A 25469-nucleotide genomic window follows, 5' to 3' on the forward strand; every position below is an offset into this window, starting at 1 on the left:
CCCAGTGGTGGAAACTAGTGAAGGAACAATCCAGAAGGTCGCTGGGCCCAGTGACTACTGGGAGGCCATTGATTTTTCTCTAAGGCGTAGGTTTACAAGGTTAATTCCCTGGATGGCGGGACTGTCATATGCTGAGAGAATGGAGCAGCTGGGCTTGTACACTCTGGAATTTAGAAGGATGAGAGGAGATCTTATTGAAACATATAAAATTATTAAGGGTTTGGACACGGTAGATGCAGGAAAGTTGTTCCCGATGTTGGGGGAGTCCAGAACCAGGGGCCACAGTTTAAGGATAAGGGGTAAGCCATTTAGAACGGAGATGAGGAAACACTTTTTCACACAGAGTTTTGTGAGTGTGGAATTCTCTGCCTCAGAGGGCGGTGGAGACCAGTTCTCTGGATACTTTCATGAGAGAGATAGATAGAGCTCTTAAAGTTAGCGAAGTCAGGGGATATGGGGAGAGGGCAGGAATGGGGTACTGATTGGGGATGATCAGCCATGATCACATTGAATGGCGGTGCTGGCTCGAAGGGCCAAATGGCCTACTCCTGCACCTATTGTCTATTGTCTATTGTTACACATTTCTACCTCTTCATCACTATTTGATTCTCCCTCATATTACCCTCATATTAAGCAGTCATGCTAAATGTAATTATTGTTCAGTTCAAATTTTCTGATACACTCCTTGTTAACTCTTGAGCATTATCCTGCATAAAATGCAACTCACTTAAAAATCCACTGTTCATACTTTTTCTCAACGTCATTCTCACCCTGTCCTCAGTGGTCTCTATTTCCCAAAATGTAATTAGTTCAAAATGTTAATATTTACCTTTTGTCAAATTTATCCTACTTTCCCTTTTCCACTACCATTCCTGCAGAGTAGCGTGCATTATTTTGATGTCTTTACTTACTGGCCGTCTTGGAAACCCTTGTAACTTTCTTCAGATTTAGTGGCAGAGCTCTTACCACTGTGGGAATGTTGCAGGAATTCAATTTATTAAATGTTCAGTGATGTCTGTAAATTAGATGTCATTCAATTGCCCTTTAAATATTACCATGAAGCTAATATATCTCCTTTAACCAGAAGCCAACTGCCCTGCTATTTTTAAGAAAATACCAGAAATGATGTGCTCAATAAATAAAGGAAGATCTATCAAAACATTTAGAATTTGTCCATTTTACATCCATCTATTAAATCTACATCGCATATTCTTTCGACATGTTCATGCTTGCATATAATGAAGACCAGAGAGCTTGGGGGAAGAAAGAAATCTGAGCAAACTTAAAGACACATGGGAAGTCTGAATACATCAGGCACTCATTTCTGCAATGCATACCTTCAGTACATTTAATACAAACAATTTGATGTTGGCAAGATGATTATTTTACATTATATTTGCATCTACCAAATGTTGTTTTGTAATTTTTCAATTTGTAATTTTTGCAAATGATTGGAAACCCAAAACCTAAGCAGCAGTCTGAACTGAGTCCTACTATGACATAACCAATAGCCATAGGAATTTGTATGGTTTGGCTTTTGGTGTGATGAAGTAATGGAAGGAGTGGCAGGTTTTCAGCAAGTAATGGAAACAGCTAGCTGGCTCTATGTTAGATTTATTTGACTCTGTTATTCAAACCAACCAAATCTGATTTTCAGCAACAGTAAAATTAATACTTTATTATGTCAAACATAAAGTTCAATAAATCTATGCAAAAAGCAACACTAACCCTAATGATTTTTTCCTTCTCATTGATTATACATAGAACTATAAATAGAATAATTTGGCACGGATATGGGTAATATTTCATAATAGTTCAGTATAAATCAAAAAAAGAAACAGATTTTCATCTACAACTATTTCATACCCCGAGTAATTTTTGTGCTTGTTCACCTCTCAGAAATGGACGTCTGCCACCTTTAGCAACAGATTTGTATTAAGCATTCCGGATTTGGAATAAATGCAGACTAAAGTTTTGTCCATATAGCCTTAACAACTAGAAGAACAATCCACAACATTTTTAAAATGTTGTGTTTCTTATACGAGTCAAATTTATAGCCTCCCAAACTAGAGATTGTTTTGTGCAGTTTACCCTTGCCTAACTGATGCAGTCGTACAGTTCAAACTGAATGCAGTCACTGTCCCATTTGTGAGATTAAGGATGTCAGAGAGTAATATTCCCATATCAAAAAACAAAATGTTGATGGAACCCACTGGGCCATAAAACATCTATGGAGGGAATGAACATACGATGTTTTGGGTCGAGACCCTCCCTTCTTTTCTAGATACCCATTGATTCTTTTGTCTTTTAAATAATTTGAATAGTATTTTTATAAATTAAACTTTAAAAGTCTCTCCCTGCCTGATATTCCAATTACCCAACCCTAATTGCTATTGAACATCCCATAAGAACACATGCTGGAAAAGTTCTTTGTTGTACAGAAGCAATTAAAATACAAATAACGAGCCAAAGTAAATTAAAATTCACCAGCCAATGTCAACAAATGACAGCTTAGCCCATATCTGGGTGGGAATTTCAGGCATTATCACCAATGTACAAGCCTGAGAAAGATCAGAGCCGGAGTCAAGCAATACAGCTGAGAATGGAGCACAAGTGCAGCCAAGCTGGAAAGTGACAAGGGAGAGATCCACACCAACAGAAAGGAAGGTGGCCGAGAGATTGGCTATATGCCTGGAGATTACATCGCATTACCTCCTCCAACCAAAAGCCCCCACTCCATGTCTTCCCAAAGGAAAAAAAAATGGATGTTAGTTCATATCCTGGTTGATAGACACAGTTTACCCAATCAACCATTTATCTGCAATTTTTAATTCTTCCCCCCCCACCAAAAATATATATTTTGACAATACTACAGGAATATTCTGTGGGGGGGGGGGGGGAGATAACAAGCTAATAAAAACTATACAATGTGTACTGAAGAATTATTTTGTAAAATTCTAATTTACAGCATTAATATAATATACCCATGAGTAGATAAAATATTTTGTTCAGGCCAGCTTCAGTACATTTTTCAATTTCTTGATGCAGAATAGTTTCAGTATATAGAAGATATCATACATCAATGTAATAATTGAATAAATGTTTTAACATCTTTGTTGCATTAAAAATATATAAATAGTAATGACTGGATTACAGTGCAAAGTAACTGTTAGTTATGCTGATGTAGATCCAAGTGGACAAGTAATATTGCAAAACAATGCACGTGAAGTAGTAACGTGGAAGTTGTGCTTCTTGATTTGAAACTTGCACAGGGATAACAGTATGAGGTAGAACCAACAGTATGTGCCAGACCTCCAGGAAGAGGGTTTGAAAGAGGTAATTAGTTCAGGAATGTGATAGCTATGGGGAAGCTGTTCTTAAGACTGGAAGTCTGAGCTTTCAAGCTCCTGTAAATTCTCCCAGAAGGTAGAAGAAAGAAAAGAGATTAGCCAAGGTGGCAGGTATCCCTAATGATACTTCCAGCCTCTTTGATGGACTGGATGGAAGGAAATGATGAGCCTGTGATGTATTCACACTCTTTGTGGGTTCAGGCGGCCAAGAGCAGAGCAGTTACAATACCAGGCTGACATGCATCCCATCAGAATACTGTCAATAGCACAGCTGTGAAAGTTATAGAGAATCCTCATGGACATGCTTTTCAGAGCCCTAGAAAGTAAATATGCTGGTGCACTTTCTTGGTCACTCCATCAACGTGAAAGGATCAGGTTAGGTTTGTGATGATATGGATGCCTAGGAACTTGAAGCTGATGGCTTTTTCTGAGCAGCTCCATTGATGAAGACTGGGTTTTGTCACCTCACCCCTACACCACCTCTTTTCCAATCCCCAGGTCAACAACTAATTCCTGTCTTACTGGCATTAGTGCTATGCTGTTGGCCAGATGCCATGGCACAAGGTTTCTTGATCTCTTTCCTGTATTCAATACAATACAATACAATATTTATTCATTGTCATTTGAACCTCAAACCGATACTATCTTGTTGTTGCTATGATTTTCCTTAGGAATGACTGGAAGTATTGAACTGTAGGGCTGCATCTGAAATGCTTGGTCATTTCAATTTAAATGAGTTCATATCATAACTTAACGCAATTTTAATGTATATTCTTGATTTTCTCACAAAAAAAATCCAAGGATTGGATGTGAAGTATAGGATTATTAATTCATTTATTTTGAAGTATGTTAAAGAAGTTGCCAATAAAACAACTGCACGTTGGAACAAGTTCATTTAATTCAGCTGGGCATCTACTTTTAGATTCACTCCATAACAGTAGAAAATTACATTCAAATTTTTCAGTTGCATATGCAAATGTGCAAAATCTGAGTATATAATATTTCACACATCAATTTGTTTGCTCTTAGTCATTGGAGAGTAAAAACTGAAAGCAGATACCTTGCATGATCCAAGTAATAGTCTCTGCCTGTCACCTCTGACTTCTAATTCTCAATTGGTCCATTGGCTTTTGTATAAAATGGACAGGTTTAATGGAGGTGGTGTCCATTCTGATAGCAGTGAGCAGGTTTGAGTGCTCATTGCGAAAACAGGGTAGAGGCATTACTCCTGCCCGTAGCTTAGAAAACGATTCCTCAACTTAGCTTGTTTGGCTTAGTAACTCACACCAAAGTGTAACAAGATATATCTTGGCAAATAAAAAAAACCTTTCAAGCTAAAATTACTATTTGATTAATAATTCTTCTGTGAAAAATTGCTGTATTTAATTAATGCGTAACAAAGCAAAAAAAAATTCTGCTTTGTATTAAAATTGTTGTCATCTGCATTGCACAGAGAATATATAGTTTACCTCTCTCTAAAATGAGGTCAAATTAAAACTTCCATCTATAACGTCCATCTATGATAAATCAGGTACATTGTTTTATAAGGATAGGAACACGATACCACTTAACAATTTGGGATATGGATCATATGCAGACAGAGATTCATTTAATCTGGCATCATGTTTGGCTCAGACACTGTGGGCTGAAGGGCATGCTCCTGGGCTGTACGCTTCTGTGTTCTAACACACTTCATTGTAATTCTTCTCATCAAGTAATAATGTGATAACAATGTGCAGTTCATGGGAAAACTGTCAAACCTGGCCTTTCACGTGATCGCGGGAGTGTTTTTGCGGGCTTTTGTATAGCATTCATTCACGCTCCACCCTGTTAGAAGGAGCTTCGTATTTTTGGCTGTTCTAAACGCGTTTGAGTAAATCGCTTTATTGTCATTCAAGATAAAGAATCTTACTTTACTCAATCGACTCGACTCGCCAAAGTGGTGACCCCATCAGTCCGATCATTTATTCGGACTTCGATCATGCAAGCCGCCGCTAACTGCGACGCCCAGCTTCCCCAGTAAAATGCCGTGGGCCTGAAACTGCCCGTTTTTTGGGCGGAGCAGCCTCAAGTGTGGTTCACCCACATGGAGGCCCAATTCCACCTCAGAAATATCGTCGCGGTCACCACCCGATATTTCTACGTGGTCGGGGCGCTTAGCCAAGAGACCTGCTGCCCGACCTGCAGGATCCAGCAATCTGCAAGTACGAGGGCCTCAAGGCCCGCCTGCTCCACACTTTTGGGTTCAGCCGCCGCGATCACGCCGCCCGCCTGCTCCATATGGACGTCCTCGGTGATCAGAAGCCATCCGCGTTCATGAGCGAGATGTTCGCTCTGATGGACGGCCACCGACCCTGCCTGCTGTTCGAGCAGGGCTTCCTGGAGCAGATGCCCAGTGACATCCGCCTGCTCCTCGCTGGGTCGGACTTCGCCGACCCCCTGCAGCTTGCCGAACGGGCCGACGAACTATGGCTCGCCAAGCAGCAGGACGGCGGGTCCATCAATCGGGTGTCCGCACCCGTGCACCAGCAGCCTCGCAGAGACGCCCAACCCTCCGTAACTGTCGCCGCGCTGCAGCCGGCCGCCAGAGATCGGGGTTAGCGCCAGTGGTGCTACTACCACCAATGCTGGGGTGCATAGGCCCGACGATGCAGCGCCCCCCCCCTGCTCGTTTGCGGGAAATGCCTCGGCCCACCATCAGTAGAGGCTATCGCGATCGGCCAGAATTACCGCCTCTAGGTTCGGGACCGCCGTTCCGGAATTTATTTCCTCGTGGACTCCGGGCTGTCGTGAGAATCCACCCCCCGACTGGACTGGACACACGAGAAGCGAGACCCCGTCCTGACCGCCGTCAACAGTAGCACCATCCGCACGTATGGCACGCGGACGCTTTCCCTCATCTTTGACTCCCGCCCATATTCCTGGACTTTTACCGACTTCCTCTGGGCCTTTTCGCTACTGGTGGACGTGCGGGGCAGGCACCTCGTTCCACTGGTGTGCCCCAGGCCAGTGGCCCGCGGAACCTCCCAGCCCGCAGCTGAGCGTGGTAGCCGATGGAGATGGCCCATATGCCTCCCTGCTTGCCGAGTTCCCGGGGCTTCGCACCCCCCCCCCCCCCGTTTTCGTGTGACTGTCCTTAAGCATGGGGTGGTGCACTATATTCCCACCGCGGATTGCTAAAGAGGAGTTCAGACAGATGGAGGACAAGGGAATCGTGCGGCGCTCAGATAGCCCGTGGGCATCCCCATTGCACATGGTCCCTAAAGCATCTGGGGGGTGGAGACCATGCGGGGATTATCGGCGCCTGAACGCCGTTATGCCCGCGGACCGCTACCCGGTCCCACATATCCAGGATTTCACGGCTCATCTGGAGGGCGCCACATTTTTTCCAAGGTGGATCTAGCACGGGGCTACCACCAGATTCCCGGTCACCCTGACGACATGCCTAAGACCACCACCATCACCCCGTTTAGCCTTTTCGAGTGGCTGTGTATGCCGTTCATGGCGTTCACTGACCACAAGCCCCTGACGTTCGCCTTGGCCAAGGTGTTCGACCACTGGTCTGTCCGGTAGCAGCGGCATCTGGCGTTCGTGTCTGAATTCACCACGGACGTTCAGCATGTGGCCGGTAAGCTCGACCTGATTGCCGATGCTCTGTCCCGCCCTGGCGGCCGTGGATGCTGGCGTGGATTATCGGGGCTAGCTGAGGCACAGTGCATGGGTTATGAGATGGACAGTTACAGGACGGCCACTTTCGGGTTGCGGTTGGCCGACGTCCCTTTCGGCTCAACAGGAGTGTTGGTCCTTTGTGATGTGTTCACTGGGAGACCACGCCCGATTGTCCCCGTGGGTTGGCGATGCCGGGTATTCAAAGCCATCCATGGCCTGGCCCACACTTCCATCTGGGCGACTTCTGCGCTGGTGTCGGACAATTATATCTGGCAGGGCCTCCGTAAGCAGGTCGCGGCTTGGGCCAGAGTCTGCATCCCCGGCCAGACGTCGAAGGTCCAGCGTCATGTGCGTGCACCGGTACAAGATTTTGTAGTTCCCTCTGGCCGTTTCCAGATCATCCACGTGGATTTGGTATGTCCACTGCTGCCATCTCGCGGTGCCACGCATCTACTCACCGTCGTGGATCATTTTACGAGGTGGCCTGAGGCTATTCCGCTGAATGACACCTCCTCTGCGTCTTGTTCTCGGGCTCTCACAGCACATTGGATTGCTCGTTTTGGGGTGCCCGCGGACATTTCCACCGACCGGGGGGCCCAGTTCACTTCCGCTTTGTGGGCGGCTCTGGCGCAGCTGTACGGGGCGCAGTTGCACCACACCACCGTCCATCACGCTCAGGCCAACGGGTTAGTGGAACGTTTCCACCGGCATCTGAAATCCGCGCTGAAGGCGCGGCTCACTGGTCTGGACTGGGTCGACCTGTTGTCGTGGCTGTTGTTGGGCATCCGTACGGCCGGACCTTAAGAACTGCCTGTTTGTTTTCCTCCGCAGGGACTCGCACCGGTCACCGCTGCAGCGGATTTATGAGGGTCCTTTACAGGTGTTGCGCCCCGGCATCGCTTCTTTCCTGTTGGATGTTGGGGGCAAGGAGGAGATCGGCTCTGTCGCTCGCCTCAAGCCCCCCCCACTTGGATGTTGATAGCCCGGTGGTGGTGGCTCAACCCTGGCTTAGGAGCCGTCCGTTGGCCGTTCCGGTGTTGTGCCTGTTTCCTCTGCACCGTTACCATTTCCTGGCTCTGTTTCACCAGTCCCACTCGGCACCAAATCCCCCCACAACCCCCCCCCTCTCCCATATCAACTCCTGTTTGTCAGCTATAAAAATCTGGATGCAACATAACTTCCTCAAACTCAACAGCGATAAGACAGAATTCCTCCTCATAGGCTCCAAAGCCACACTCAGCAAAATCAATAACCCCACTCTCACCATCGACGGCACCACTGTCTCCCCATCTCCCCAGGCCCCCAACCTTGGCATGATCTTTGATTCCACCCTCTCCCTTGAGCCTCACATCCGCCATGTCATTAAAACCTCCTTCTTTCATCTCCGCAACATCGCCAAACCCAGACCCTCTCTCACACCTCCCGCTGCTGAAAGACTCATCCATGCCTTCATCTCCTCCCGACTGGACTATTGCAACTCACTTCTCCTTGGCATCAGCTCCACCTACATCAACCGACTCCAACTGGCCCAGAACGCAGCCACCCGACTCATCACCCACACCAAATCCTGGCATCACATCACTCCAGTCCTCAAACAACTTCACTGGCTTCCCATCTCCCACCGGATCACCTACAAAATCCTGATCCTCACCTACAAAGCCCTCCATCATCTGGCCCCCCCATATCTCACTGACCTCCTCTCCCCCTACCAACCCTCACGGTCCCTCAGATCCACATCAGCCGGTCTCCTCTCCATCCACAAGTCCAACCTCCGCAGTTTTGGGGACAGAGCCTTCTCCAGGGCAGCTCCCAGGCTCTGGAACTCCCTCCCCCAACTGATCCGCAATTCCGTGTTCCCTCACCATCTTCCAGTCCCACCTCAATACCCATCTCTTCACCTCTGCCTATCCTTAGCCCCACGTCCCCCTCCCTTTTCATCTGTGCATTAATTGCCTCATATTGTGTTTTGAATTGAATTCTGTCTTTACTTTGTGTACTAGTCATGTCTCTACTATTTATTTTATTCCCCTTACATGTTTTTCCTCTACCTGCTAAATTTTTGTAAGGTGTCCTTGAGACTCTTGAAAGGCGCCCATAAATAAAATGTATTATTATTATTACTACTTGTATCGCCCATGCCGTCCCTTGTTTCCACTTGGTCCGGTCGCCTTGTCCGACCTCCCGCTTGGTTCCGTACCTCTGGTTCTGGGGGGGGCGCGGTGGGGTCCTGTAGCAGCACCTAGTGGTGGCCTGGGGAATCACAAACCCTCGCTATTGGCTGGCGCGGTTTGTTTTTGGAGTGTTTTTGCGGGTTTTGAATAGCATTCATTCCAGCTCCACCCTATTAGAAGGAGCTTCGTATTTTTGGCTGTTCTGAACGCGTTTGAGTAAATTGCTTTATTGTCGTTCAAAATAAAGAATCTTACCTTACTCAATCGATTCGACTCGACTCGCCAAACTACAAGTGAGTAATAGTTAATGGGTTAGTATTAAAATGCATATATGCTAAACTGCAGAAATACAATTGGGGTTAGTATAGTCCTTGTACTATAATGTGTACATTATCCATATGCTTGAGTGCCAAAACAATCAGGATAATATAGTGGCCAGAAATTACATCACTGATTATTATTCAAAGAGAATGGGATTTTTGGAATGCACTCTGCACCTAGCTGCCCAGATGTCTTCAACTTTACTTATATTGCATAAATGCATACTTTCAAACCAAAAATATAAAGTTGAAATATCAATGAATAAGGCATAGTAAAGAATGATGAGAAAAGTTATTCTTTCTAACGTGATCCTGTGATTTGTTGCCAATTATGACATTTGGAAATCCAGAATGGCTCATTTCAGTTGATGGCTCACCCATACCCACCTCCTCCCATGTCAAAAGTCTTGGCTTCATTCTGGACAGTACACTTTCCTTTGGCCCCCACATCAGCAATATCACACGCTCTGCATACTTTCATCTCCGCAACATCTCCAGACTCCGCCCCTCCCTCTCCAAAGACAATACAAAAGTCCTCATCCACGCTCTGGTCACATCCCGCATCGATTACTGCAATGCCCTCCTCACTTGCACCTCCAATAAACTTCTTCATCGCCTCCAATGCATTCAGAACTCTGCAGCCCGGATCATCACCCGCACCAGATCATCGGACCACATCACACCCATCCTCACTCAGCTCCACTGGCTCCCTGTGCACCACCGGATTAACTACAAGATTTTACTGCTGACCTTCAAAGCCCTACACCACCTTGCTCCCCAATACCTCTCTGACCTGCTGCTACCATACACTCCTTCCCGGTCACTTCGTTCCTCCTCAGCTGCAATTTTAACTGTCCCCACATTTAGACTCAGCACCATGGGTGCCAGAGCCTTCAGCTGTTCTGCCCCACGTCTCTGGAACACTCTCCCACCTCCCATCCGTCACCTGGACACTATCGATCAATTCAAATCACAACTCAAAACACACCTGTTTAGATTAGCATACCCGACATAACTTCCACCATGTTCACCCTGATTTTAATGACTTAAAATGTTTTGTGTATTTTTTGTTTTTTTGTTTTTTTGTTTTTAATCAACTTGATTTTAATATTGATAAATGTATCGTGATTTTATGTCCTGTAAGGTGTCCTTGGGTGTCCAGAAAGGCGCCAGCAAATAAAATGCATTATTATTATTATTTCAGATGATGAATGTTAAGTTCAGAACAGCAGGGAGATAGAATTGATTTTTGTGCTATTTGAAATTTTATTTCCCTGACTGAAAAGAATAAAGTAACCCAGAAGCAGTCCTCAGACACAGACACCGCCTGAATTAATGGGTTTCCAAGCATAATTCTCCTTTTTAATCATTGAACCTAGATTTTTGGCACAATTGTTAAGCAAGAGGGAATAGGACTTCTTCCAATTCACTTAATTCAGTAACTACATATTTTAGTGTCACCTTGAATATTCTGTGCAGGTTTCTGAGTATGTCAATAGCTCTGGGTCAGCACCTAATAAATTTGAAGGCAGGACGTAGTGTGCTGTCATAGGATTTAAGTCTCTGCTGCAATTTAGTTCCACCAACTTCAATTAAATTAAATTTTAAATTGCACATGTTAGTATGCTGTGAATTTAGCACATGTCAATGAATTTCTAACCTTCAAAAATACTCTCATTATGATTGAGTGAGTAGGATGGAACCACGACAGGGAAGTTTCTGGTTGCCAGACAAATGAGTATGGTTTGGTTAATAATCAAAATTAAATGATATTGCACTATATACATCTTGATTATGTCATATTAATTATCTGGCTTGTGTAAAAAGCCCTATTGCAAAGAAAGATTAGATCATTAATGGCATCGAAGATGGAGGAAGATGAATGTTTCAACAGGTTGCCAGCTGTGGCATTACTGCAGAAAATCTTGGTCTGAATGCAAAAGAATTGGGAAGATGGGGTGTGTTTTTCCAGATGTGGGTGTAGATTGGGAACTGCTGAAAGGGAGAGACCAGTTGTATAGTACAGGTAGAATGAAGAGAAATACTGTCTCAACAATCAAGACCATAGGAATGACAGTCAAATGACAGATACATTCGGATACATCTTATAGAGAAAAAAACACAGCAGACTCAATATACGTGGTATATTTTGGTTAACTGCTGAATGAGGTAATGATCAAGAGGACTATTTTGTCTTGTTATCTGAGGCTCCCTGTTGTTTATATACTTATACTCATCCAGGCAAACACAGAAGTATTTAATAGTCCCACACAGGATAAGGTCACGGTGTCCTCGCAGGGTCTTTAGCAGAGCAACTAGTTCCACACTTGGCCCTGTCTCCATGGCTTTGCAATTTTTTCCTTGCTGTACATTTATCCAATTCCCTATTGAAGGCACACGACAAAAGCTATCCTCAACACATCTGCAGGTAATTCATTCCAGATTCCAATGCTGCATGAAAAAAAATTTCCACCAGAACACTCATAATTCTCTTCCCCTTTATTTTAAACCTGTGGCCTCTCCTCTTTAACTCATCTACTAAAGGAACCAGGCATCTACAATCTATACTGTTCATTGTCCTCATTATTTTAAATGTTTCTATCAATGCTCTCAATCTTTGCTTCTGGACAGAACATGGTCCCAGCCCCTCTAATTTATAACTATAGTCTCTCATCTCAGGAACTATGCTCATAATTTTTTTTCTGAATCCTCTCTAAATTTCCAATCACGTACTGACCAAAATTGAATGCTATGCTCCAGCTGAGGCTAGACCAGTGTTTTATAAAGATTCAACTTGCTTTTCCTGCTTTTCAAGTCTACTAGACCAAGTGGGACCCATTGGGTCCCGTCCCCTCAACGCACGGTTGCGAAGGGAGAGGGCGGCCTGTGGCGTCACACACACTAACCAACCTATCACACACACACATTAACCACCCCTCACACACACACACTAACCACCCCCATTGATATTATATTAAAATTATTCATTCACTCCTTTCACCCCATGCCCCGCCCTATCCACTCACAAATAGCCCCCAACTCACAGGCATGGAGGGGGAGACGGAGGCACAGAGAGGGAGATGGAGACACAGAGAGGGACACAGGGAGGGTCGTAACTCATGGAAAACAGCAGATGCTTTAATCCAGAGGCAGCGGGGCAGGGGGGAGGGCAGGGCCAGGAGGCAGGTGGGCCTCGGGCAATGGCATTGTGACGTCATACAGCTGGGAAGTGGTTTGATTTGAAACAAAGGTCAGATTGGTCAACAATTTCAATAAAAAGTCAGGAAAATAATGTACCAAATGTACAGAGGAATTGATTTCTAAATTCACAAGGAAAATCTCTACTGAAATATGTAAAAATTTCCCCTTTCGGCATCTGGTTTTCGAGGAGATACATTTCAAATGCAAAATGACACCCCCCCACACACACACACACACACACACACACACACACACATGCCCCACACCCCATACACACCCCACACACACACACCCCACACAGTAGTAATAGATATGATATGATATGATGCCTCTATTGATAAAATCTAAAATTATGTCTGTCCAATTAATTGCTTTTGCAGCCTATAATTACCATTTTCAATATAAGACACAAGTGCTGCAATAACTCAGCAGGTCAGATAGCATTTCTGGAAAACATGGATAAGTGACATTTCAGGTTGGGACCCTTCTTCAGTCTGAAGACCTCTTCTTGAGTATGAAGAAGGATCCCAACCCGAAACATTACATATCTATTTCTCCAAAAATTCTGTCTAAGTCATTGAGTTACTCCAGCACTTTGTGTCTTTTTCATAAATCAGCATCTGCAGTTCCTTTCTTCTGCCATTTTCAATGATACATAACACACTTAATTCCAGGACTCCAATATTTTTTATTCTGTTTTAATTCTCATCATTTTTCCTATCAAAATACATTACCTCACATTTCTCTGAATTGAACTTCATCTGTTTGTTCTACCAGCCGGTCTATATCCTGCTACAGTCTACTAATATCCTCATCAATACTAATTATACGGCCAAATTTTGCATCATCTACAATCTTAAAATTATGGTTTGTATCCTGAAGTCTAGGTCATTAATATATATATATTTTTAATGGCTCGGATGCAGATCCCTGGGGAAGGATACTATTTACCTTCCTCCTGTCTGAATATCAACCATTCACACAACCCTCTCTTGTCTGTTATTTAGCCAATTTCAAATTCCATGCTATTCATATTTCAATGTCAGATGGTTTAACTCCACTCATCCAAAAAATATACAAAATTGGTTAAACAATGCATACTGGCATCCCTTAATTAATCATTTTTCCTCAGGGTGAATATGAATCCTATCTGGGATCTATGTCTCCAAAGATTTTCCCACCATCAAGTTTAAATTGACTGGCTAATAACAGCTGGCTTGCTCCCTTTTTTAAACAGGGGAGAAAGATGTATTCCTCTCTAACCCTCTGACCTCACTCCATAATCAAAGAACATTGAAATAGTATGATTGGTGCCCCAGCAATCTCTTCATGTATTTCCCTCAAAATTCAATCCAAAGTGCTGTAACATATTTTAGCACATATGTTTGGGAGAAATTATACGCTGGGAAAAGTTTCACTAATCTTCATATTCACTCTCTCCAAAGTCAGCATTATAGTCCCTGGCGCATTTGTTGAGCATCCTTCAAGGACACCTGTGCTCTCCACCACCTGAATCACATATTGTAGGAAGGTACTGCAAATGCTGGTTTATACCGAAAGGGTACACAAAGACAAGTAACAGTACATGGATGACAAGCTACAAGGGCAATTATCCTGAGGGGCAAGTTTTTCCACACAGAGGGTGGTAGTTATATGGAACGGTAGTTAAATGGAACTGGCGGAGGAAATGGTAGAGGCATATACAATTGCAGGTATTTAGATAAGAAAGGAGTAGAGGAACAAATGGAAGTAAGTAGTATTTGCCGATAGGCATCACTGTTTGCATAAGCAAGTTTGGCCGAAGGTCCCATTTCCGTACTGTGCAATTCAATTACTCTCCATAATTAGTAGCTATTTGTATGTAGTATTGCATGTTTTCATTTACAATCTAGATTTTGAATGTTTGGAAGATCATGACTTTTACTTCTACATTGAGACACAGTTTTCAATTGTACGAGACAAAGGAACATAACAAGTGGACATTAAATAGAGAACAGGGTTGCAAATACAGGAATTAATTTCTACATGGATGACTAAGGTAGAAAGAGCTTTTTTATGTTGTATAAGATTGAAATGAATCAAAGCTGCCATGGAATCCAGCAATGCAGCTCAAGAATATCTCTTTTCTGGTGTGGTACCTTTTGCAGTACTCACAAAATAATGAAATGCAACCATGGCATTCCACGTCATGAAGAAGGTAGTAGCTCTTTTTTTCCTGCTCATTTCATGCAGGAGTGAATGAAAGGTAGTCCTTTCACCCAGTCAAGAAAGCTGCCCATGTTAACCTCACTCTGCATCAGTAGATGGCAAATTGTGAGATGGTGTGAATATCTACAGATACAATCAGCAGAAGTTAATGATTCTATTTTTTTCAGCATGTCTGGCAATGCAATCCTTACCCTTCTCTGAAGTTGCATTGATGGCTATAGCAGATGGCATATTTTAGTGAGGATAAAGGTACAGAGGTCAAACCACTGTACCTTTGGTAAGATAATTGCTCCTTGAACATCTGCTAAATTATGACAACCCTGCTGAGAGCCAGCTTCCCCATTTCTATTAATGTTTCCTGCCTAATTTTTCTCTGGTTAATTACTCAATAATGCCATATTGCAATTATTATTAAAACACAAAGTACCTGCTATCAAACCAGTATGTGCTCAACCAAGAAAACCAACCCCAAAGCCAAAGCTGTATCTAAACTGCTTATACACAATTATGCTAAGGACAACAATTCCATTTGCAATAATAAGCTGTCTACATGTTAACAAGCACATAAAAACTAATTGTGTAGATGCAAATATATAATTGGAGTTATCAAGTGGACACCTCCCTTCACTGGCGTTTCGTTGAGTTAGGCCCATGACACCTCGGGAAGGCTCAATAGCTAGTTCTGGCATCCCAGAACAACCCCCCTCAATATCTGCTCTCACCACCTATGCGAACAGTATCTACTAATTAAAGGAAACTACAGACGATTAATTAATTCAAACAAATGATACACACACATACATCCTATCGTACACTTATCCTACCCATCATTAAATAGTCGTAGCTCCTCAAAAAATCTACCCGATATAAAACCGGGATACACTTACACACTTACAAAGAAATACACATACCATGCATTATACATTTCCTTTCTGCCCCCAGGACTGTTGGGGTACTGTTTATCTCCACCAAATCCACCTACTGCCTTGCTCTGCTGCCTCTGACATCTCCTTTACGGCCTGACGCAAACTCTGCAAATTTCTAGTTCTCCAAATAGCGATGTGGTCGATCACGCAATATAACTTCTACAACCCACCTCTACCGGACGTACTCTTGCTTTCCATCCTCACTGCTCAACTTCTGCTGCCAAATCTACATATCAAAGCTTTTTCCTTTCATAAGCCTCATCCACTAACTTCTCCCAAAACTCAGTTCTATAACATACATTATCCACTGACTAACTGACCATAACACTATATCTGGCCTCAAACTAGTATTAATTACTTTCTATGGAACAAGCTTTCCTCCAAAATTTTCTTGCCTCTCCCAACCATTGGCTCCCCTTAGTTGGCCTAACTCATACCAGTCTGAAAACTTCCCTCCTTTACCTTTCACTCCTTCACGGACAAAATGAATCGCTATACTCTCAGTCCCGATGCCTACTGAATTCACCTGTGCTCCAATTCCTGCAGCTATACACTTCAAGACCTGGTTTTGCCGCCAAGTATACCTGACTTGGTATATGCCAAATATACTACATCCTGACAAAATATGCCTCAACGTTGCCACTTCTGAACACAGCGCGTCCCCACCTACCCATTGTTTCAGGATCTGCGGTGATATAGGGAAACTTATAAAGACCCACCTCCATGCACCACAGGTCCCTCCAACTAAACTTCATTTTATCTACACTTTACTAATTCATCCACTGTCCGTTAACCTGAGCCACTGTACCTGCTCCACAACCAATTACCTCCTCCCTGTTGGTCCTGCCTTACTCCACACTGGTATCCCTGTGCTAAGCCCGAGGCCTCCTTTCCCTTGCTACACCCTACCAACAATATCCGTATGCCTCAGAGCTGCTTGTGCTTCTTGTACTGCCTGTTTCAAGTTCCACATCCTCCCCCTAGTTACATTTGGCACCAGATTGCTATCCAAGGTTTCTTTGCTCCCAAATAATTGCAACTCTAACTCACCTTAGCACACTTAAACTCCTCTGTTAGGCTAGACAATGGTAAATGGAGAATACCTTCCCCATATAAAGCCACATTACTAAGACACCCTGGAAATCCTAACCGTTTCCTAATACACGGCACGGACTAGAAGGGTCGAGATGGCCTGTTTCCGTGCTGTAATTGTTATATGGTTATATGGTTATATGAATTAACCAATCTTTCAACCTTTCCCATTCGAAATTGGCACCTCATAACTGTTCATGGCCACATCAATCGAGGGAATAGCCCAAACTACAAAGACCACAACTTCAATTTGCCTGGAAGCCCTGTCTTATCTTATCCTTTCTAACCTATCAAAAACATATTTTTCTAAGTAGCTGAACCTGTTCAGTTTCATCCAACTTCCTGATATGCCACCTACCGAAACTATGAACTGGATGCTCCATTATAGACGGAATTTCCTCATCTACATTGAACCTTTTCTCTACTTTCTAGCCAAAGAAATACTTTGTGATTTATTAGGCTTAATCTTCAATCTAGCTCAATTAAGATGTTATTAATGTACCCACTTCTGATAGCAGCTGTTTTTTTTTTTTTCAGTACTTCCTTTACCCCAGCATTTCTTTACCCTGAATCATGTATTGCATAATCCCCACTGCTAGTAGTAATGTAACTGACCATTACCTGTACGGTCCACTTTGGCATTAGTTTTATGCACTGGTTTGGAGGTGATGATGGACGAACTATCCTTTGGAGGATCAGATACTGCAAGAGATAACAAATAAAAAGAAACAAAATCCGGCAATTAGAAATTCACATCATGAGACCATATAATTTTATCATGGTTCCAGATGGACCTGGTTCAAGTTAAGAGCAAGTTCCAATATGGAAACCCTTTGATTGTTTACGAGCATCAGCAAAGCATTAGGAAATTGCAATGTATTTAATTACCAAGGAAGTTTGTACATCATTTCTGATTATATACAAGGCAATGTACAAAGTATTGAATTAATAATGCATTTCATATCAACACAGATGTGAACATCATTTAGATATTCACTTGAAAAAACTATTGTTGCACAAAACATGCAAACCACTGTCGATACGTTCAGACTGGCAAAGTGCATAAAATGCAATAAATTATAACATAACTAACTATTTCATATAATTTAAAAGCAAATAGTGAATTTCAAGCAAAGCAGACAGATAAATGGCTAAAGCACATCTTACACAAATGCAAAGCAAAGTACTGTGCTACGTGTAGCAATAAATGGGGCCTAACATCACAGTATTTATATCTGTCAGAGGTTAGTATCATTTCAGCCAATATCTAATATTTTTGGAAGATCGATTTGAGTGCCATATAAAAATGTCCGATTATAAGCTAAACATTAAATTTAATGCATTTTCTCAGTATAAAATTAAATACAATGCAAAAAAAGTCATCCAAAACCTTAATTATCCTCAAAACATCTTCTACTACTCCATCAGACATTCTGCAATTGTAATTTCTATCTCAACAACAGTGGTTTTCACCAGAAATTCATGAAGTAAAGGATAAATGCATAGTAAGTGACATACAAATTATGAAAACAATGGATGATTAAGAGGTGATTATGAATTTTTTACATAATGTTAAACAGCAATGTTCAAATCCATGCTTTTTTTAAAAATACCTGAGTGATCTTTTTTCCCATTGTTACCCACTTGAGATACTGGGGTTGGTCTGAACACATTGGGAGTGTCAGAAGAGGAAAACTTATAGTCTGTCAAGGACAAAAGATACTAAATGCAAGCTTCTTCCATCTCTCACCAGTACAGTATATCTGAGTTATAGGTTGGTATCATAAAAATATACCAAATACAGGCTTCATTCATTTTTTATGCGCTGATTATGCTAATGCATCTCCGTGGTAGAACTTATTTATATCTAATAATAACAATCATAACTGTTGGCAAGACTGAGATCTGAATTGTTAGTTCAGTACCATTCAACGCCTTCCATTCCAGAATTATTGAAATATGAAAAGACATATTCAGCCAAAAACAATATTTAAATACTACGAAAGCCTCAATATAGGCCAGATCCATTCCACGACAAGAAGAACACAAAGTTCAGGGATGAACTTATTAAACAAATAGAATAATGCATGCAAATGTTAAAATCTGCAAGATGCATTGGCAGTTTCTAGATAACTTGTTTCATGCAAAAACATCAAATGGATTCCAGGCAAGAGATGGTGGCATTACACCTACTCACTACGCATGAGTGCAACATATAGAATAATACGTGAAGGCAATGTGCCATAGATTTTATGAAAGAAGTCGCATTCATTGACATCACAATTTTTAGCAACATGCTTCGAATGCACAATATTGATCAGGCAATCTATTTTACATGCCCCTAAAGTTCATGTGATACAGTACAAGTAAAGCCCTTTAAAGGTATGGAACACAAGGCAAACTGATCACATCATATATTAAAAACAACAGCAATGAATGGAATCCATGCAAGACATGGTGCACTGATTGCTAACTACATTTTGAATCTGTATCGATTTCTACAGTAAACGTGATATGCTGTAATGAGTTACGCAGAACATGCAAACCATTGTGCATGATACAATTCAGCACTGTTTACAAGATAACAGCTGCAGAGCTTGCAATCACAAGCTATAGTAGTTCTTAAAATTTCCCATACTAAGTATCTTTACAGTTATTCTCTGGCTTAGTAACATTCTTGATGCAAACTTTTCTTTAGGCAAGCTGCGTACTACATTGCTCTTCCATATTTATTTATGTATAAATGTAAATTCAATAAATCTAATACTGTCGTTTTTTAAAACCACTTAATTTAACAAAGTAGTGGATAGAGTTTCTTAAAACATTTTACTACACCATCAAGAACGCATGCCAGGGATATTACTGCAATTACCTGCCAAATCCTTGTTCTCTATGTTATCAAGTGCAGATCTTTGTTCTTGATTGAATATATTTGGTGAAGTGCCAGAATTTAGCTGTGTATAATCTATAAGGGATTAAAAAAAAAAAATGCACATCTGTATTTTTTCACTCAAGTAATACTAACAATAACTACCTGGACATTTGTGAATTTCCTCCAGCGTTTCGGTTTCCTCCTACATCCCAAAGATGCAAGGGTCTGTAGGTTAATTGGCCTCTGCAAAATTGCCCCTAATGTGTAATGAATGGATTTGAAAGTGGAATAATTTAGGACTAGTGTAAACTGGTGATCAGTAGGCTGGAGGGCCTGTTTCCTTGCTCTATCTCTCAACTAAACTAAACATGGTACTGGGGAAGTGGTATGCCAGTATATGAGAAGAGATTGTGCTTGCTGGACAATTCTCATTGGAATAAAAATTAAGTGGACACTAAAGTTGAGAACTCAAAGTCATGAAGAATTTTGATAAACAGAAGGAAGAGTTTCAACCTCAGCAACAAATAACTGTTGGCAAGTTAACTTGTTTCAACTAAAAGAAACAAATTTAGGATTTTAATCAGGATAACATTGATAACTTTATTGCTATTGTTTAAAATAGTGCTATACGATCTTTTATAGCAACCTAGAAGGTAGATAGGGCTTCCATTTAACATTTCATATGACCGACAGCATCTCCTGTACATTGGTTTTCAGTTGTAGAGCATGGTTGTCATCAGAGCTTGGCATTCGTGCACATGGAAGAAGTTTGGAGCAATGGAAGAAATAGAACAATACACCATAGACCGAGTCATGCTTGAATCACTGATGGTGATTTGGAATGGGATTGGAGAGGGGGGAAATACAGGCATTGGTGCCACTGTGGCTTAACAACAAAAGGTAAGGAAAGGGATAAATAGTAAGGAACGGTATGAAAAGTGTTTGTTGGCACTGAATGAATTGTGGGGAGAGAACATTCAAGGGTGCGGGTGGATGGAGGACAAACGTCCAGTCCAGGACTGATGTGCAACAACCATGTTGCCTTAGCGGTTCCCAACAATGGCTGTTTCCCAGCATCAAGTCCCAGTTTTTCTCCAGTCCACCAAAAAGAGTATTGGATGGGAAATTGCATCCTTCAGCACACTCAATGTAGAGTTCAAGTTAGGGACATAAAGAAAACTCATGCTCAGAAATGCCTGTTCAAAATTTCAGAAATAAATGAAGCGATGTTGAAATGGCCATTACAATATTTTGTTCTGGGGAAAATAAAAGCAATTTTGCATTGTACAGCAATAAGAAAAGTGAGTTGTTTAACTGAATTTCCAAACATACAATGTTATAATTGAGACAGGCAGACTGGCCTTTTAAGTTGCTGTCATAAATGAATTTATGTCTCAGAGGAAAAAATATATAGCTAACTTTGGAAAATTACCTAATTAATAGCAGGGCAGTAGGGAGGCCCAAAATTTCACCTGTCACACTTCTGACAGAGAGGAAAAGCTTGGAGATGTCTTAATTGATTATGCATTTCATCAAAATTAAGCTTAACAAACACCAATCTGATCATGTAATGTTTTACTGAGGTATAAGCAAGAAAAGGTGCAAATTCCATGAAAATATACCTTTGTTATACATGAGCAATATGCAATAGTCTCAAATTCACTGCTCATGCTATATGACCCAGCACAGTTTATGCAAACATTGAAATTTGAATTTTATTACAAATTAATTAAATTCCACAATGATATATGAAAATGGCTCCATGCAGGGCAAAAATCGCACCTCAGCTTTTCGTTCATCAAAATTTATGAAACTGGAGGAACCTATCCAAGACAAAATACTTTCACTCTGTCATTGAATGAAACAAATAATATTTTTGAATCATCATCTACTGCAAACAATCTTTAGTCTAGCTACATTTGGTTTGTTCTAAATATTTAAAACCAAAATAAAATCTTTGCGTATCTTGCGTGTAACAGAAGTGAATTATTCTGTTTTAGCAACGACCTAAACCTCAAGCATGAAAACAAGCATATGTTACTTTTCTTTATGCAAGATGTGGCAAATGAAATGAGTGTATTTTTCAGAACAAGACATGCGAGCAGTGACTCATATTACAGGCAACCAATTACCTGCGATCTCCTTGTCTTCTTTTTTACCAAGTTTAGGAGTTGAACTGAACGAGTGAGAAGTTTCAGAATTTGTTGGTATAGGGGCTAGAAGAAACAAAGAAAATCCTTTGTATCTTTACTATTTTGTTAACTTACCTTCTCTGTAATGTGATGTTACTCTTTTGTGAAATAAATAAATTAATGGCTCAAAACTGATCTGTGACAAATTTATTCACACAATAATGTATTGGCAATTGCATGCTTTATAATCTTGCAGTCCACAAATAATTGACTAAATGGTCTGAAATCTAATGATTTCCTATTTCCTTAAGACGTAAGAGACCACTCAGCCCATTGAGTCCACGCCAGTTCCAGAATAATCTCATCAGTGACTTCCCACACATTTTCCAGTAAGGTCCTTCCCACCTTACGAATGCCAGACATATGTACAGCTGCCACGTATGAACAAGCATTTGGGAGGATAGCGGTATGGATTTGATAGCTGCTGCGAAGTTGCAGGTATCCTCCAGGTGAGAGAACTCAGGTTTGTGGCCCTTTTTCCGACGTGAACTGTTTGGGTTTCGAGTGTTCTCAGGAATGGAACCCTGAGGATGACCTGTGTACTCTTTCACATACCCATGAACTCTCTTGATTCTCCTGCCACCCAACTACATTGGGGGTAGTTTACAGTGGTCAAATAAATACCAACCAACGTGTCCACTTAGGATTAGGATGTTGGAATAATGCAATGCACCAACTTTGCTGGCATCCCTGACCTAAAAGTAGCTGAAAAGGACATACACCAACTAGAAAACAAATTGTTCTCAGACATTGGCTGAATCCCAGCAGAGGTTCTAAATTCAGCAGAAAGAGATCTCATTCACAACTTCATCTCCCATATCTGGCGAGAGATCTCAGAGCACCGCAAATGTGCCAATCTTCAATTAAACAGACAAATCGTATTTCAGCAAACACACAGGATTTTCTCTAATGTCTGCCACAGGGAAAGTCCTCACCAGGGCCTTCCCCAACTGCCTTGCCCCTATGACAATAGAGCAACCATCCAAAATCACAAAGTGAATTCCATCTGCCTAAATACACTACAGACATAACCTTCACCTTCAAAGCAAATGAAGGGAGACACGTCAATAACTATATGTGTAAATACAAGGAACTGCAGATGCTGGAATCTTGCATAGAACACAAAGTGCTGGAGTGACTCAGCGTTCAAGGTAGCATCATTAGTGTACATGGATAGGTGACGTTTCGGGTAAGGGCCCTGTTTTTATAACCTCGCAAAATTATTCGGACTGTCAATTGAGACGCACTGAATATCATTTTATTCAAATTTGCTTAACCAGAAATTAATCTCCATCTTATTCTTCTTGTTCTTCTTCACGATAGCATGTAAGCCATGATCCTGATCAGCAGGTCACAACAGACATAATCCCTGTAAAATGACATCGAGAAAGATTGTATAATTGGCCCAACATTTTTGCTCAACCTTCCTCACTGCAGTGCTGCCCCTCACTTCCAACAAGCTCTTGCTGTCGTGGTTCTAATTTGTAAGCCAAATGAAACACTTCAAATATATTGCCTTTGTTTTAGAAACAACATTGCCCCAGCTGGACCTCTCAATCGACGCTTGCAAATACATATATTAAGAGGTCCAAATCATTGTTGCCTTATCCTCTGTAGCATATTGTTAATATCTGCAAAGCAAACGTTCTCTAACAATCTTCTCCATGGTGTAACATAGACTCTTGTATCCTTCAGAGGGCTATGTCAAGGCCCTGAAAAGGACAGACCACTTACTGTACCTTGAGAACCATTCTCAATGAAGGCAGACATCAATTATGCCTTAAATTCACCAGGACAACCTTGGGCCACCCGAGTAAAAGTATGTTTGAAGGTAAAGAAGTCAAAACTAGCACAAAGTGCATTGCCACTAGACAACAGGTGTAAGAGCCAACTACAGTATCTCCTATCAACTATCGATGGCAGAGTCAACAGCTCCCACACTGGCCTCTGTAGCCACCCCAGACCTACAGAAATCTACAGGACATCCTCAATCAAGTGGAAAGAGAACAGTTATTAGTCAAACCATCATTCAGTTCTGTATCATGTATATTCTTGTGTTCATATTTTTGACAATTGGCACTACATCACAGTTTAACGCAAATACCTTTCAATTCCTGGTCTTCTGTGTTACCACGTTCAGATATAGGGGATTGATCTAATACATGAGAAGTGCCAGAGTTTGTCAGGTTACGGTCTGCAAGGGACAACAAAGAAACCAAATACAAACATCACATTTTTCATGAGAATTTGCCCTTTCTGGACATTTGCTATACACCTAGATGAGTACAGAATCAAAGTCTCCCGAATCAAGAACTACAGATGTTAGTCTATATGATCTGAAAATACGTGGAAAGGCATCTTATGATGAGGACATTATGATTCCACAATGGGTTATAGAAGATAGAGTGAGTGATTGGGCAAAAGTGGAGTTTAACATGGGTCAGTGTGAAGACATGCCCTTCAGTAAGAGGATTCAAAACACCGATTATTATCTAAATGGCGAGGGACACGGGAAATTGGTGGTTCAGAGGATTTTAGGCGTTCTTGTGCATGAATCACAAAAAGATAAAAGGCAGTTAAGAACATAATTGGCATTTAGAATCTTGTGCAAGGGAGTTGAACTTTAAGAATAGGAAGGTTTTGTAAAGGTTGTGTTGATGGAGCCACACCTGGAATACTATGCAGAATTTTGTTTCCCTTACTTAAAAAAAGGATTTAGTGGCATTAGAAGCAGTTGAATAGAGATTCATCTGGCTAATCCTGGAATGAAAGAGTTGTCCTATCATGAGCTAGATAGTTTGGTCTGTATTCCTTAGATGGTTGAGGGTGACATTATTTCAGTAAGATACTAAAAGGGCTTTAACAGGGTAGATGCTGAAATATTTTTTCTAGTGGGAGAGTGATGAACAAGGGGACATGGTTACAAATGGAGCTGGTCACCTAAGTCCAAGGTGCACAGAAATTTATTTTCCCTGAGGGTAAATAATCTCTGCAATTCTAAATCCAGAGGTTGGTAGATCATTCGATGTATTTATAGTGGAAATTGACGAATAGTTGAAAGATTGAGTATTTAAAGGTTATGGGGAATTTACAGAAGCGGACTTGAGGCTACCATAGATGAGTCATCATCATAATGAGTGGCCAGCCAGGCTTGAGGGCCCTGGAGGCCCACGCATGCTCCTAATTTCTTGTGTTCTTGTACATAATATAATTTAGACATGCAAAGTCTTTAAAAGCAATGAGGTGCATGATATCTTGCCCAGTGTTTCATGCAAAACATAATATCATGCTAGCTGAGCGTACATTTACACCAACATGCAGCAGGACAAACAAGTGCTGAGCAACATTTCTGAATCAAGAACAAATGACTAAAACAAATGTTGCTTTAGTTGAGAGTTTAAATTGATCACTTAAACAACTTCTGACGAAGTGTCTCTCCACAGAGGTTGCATGACGACTAAATAATCT

The 25469-nt window shown here is 41.6% G+C and overlaps 1 protein-coding gene across 30 annotated transcripts in view; it reads right to left on the minus strand.

Annotated features, from left to right (window-relative positions):
- LOC116980442 (ABI family member 3 binding protein) overlaps positions 1 to 25469 on the minus strand; it is a 250562-nt gene that overhangs the window by 49734 nt on the left and 175359 nt on the right. For 22 of the 30 annotated variants that reach the window (XM_033032666.1, XM_033032664.1, XM_033032657.1 and 19 more), the window contains 5 exons: positions 24106 to 24195; positions 21942 to 22025; positions 19810 to 19902; positions 18551 to 18640; positions 17553 to 17639 (listed from right to left, as the gene is read on the minus strand). In XM_033032666.1, the coding sequence (XP_032888557.1) occupies positions 17553 to 17639; positions 18551 to 18640; positions 19810 to 19902; positions 21942 to 22025; positions 24106 to 24195 (444 nt within the window). The remainder of the gene's footprint in view (positions 1 to 17552; positions 17640 to 18550; positions 18641 to 19809; positions 19903 to 21941; positions 22026 to 24105; positions 24196 to 25469) is intronic. The other 8 variants (XM_033032679.1, XM_033032676.1, XM_033032668.1 and 5 more) reach the window with 5 other exon arrangements.

Source organism: Amblyraja radiata, chromosome 14 (assembly GCF_010909765.2).
Source record: "Amblyraja radiata isolate CabotCenter1 chromosome 14, sAmbRad1.1.pri, whole genome shotgun sequence".
NCBI lineage: Eukaryota > Metazoa > Chordata > Chondrichthyes > Rajiformes > Rajidae > Amblyraja > Amblyraja radiata.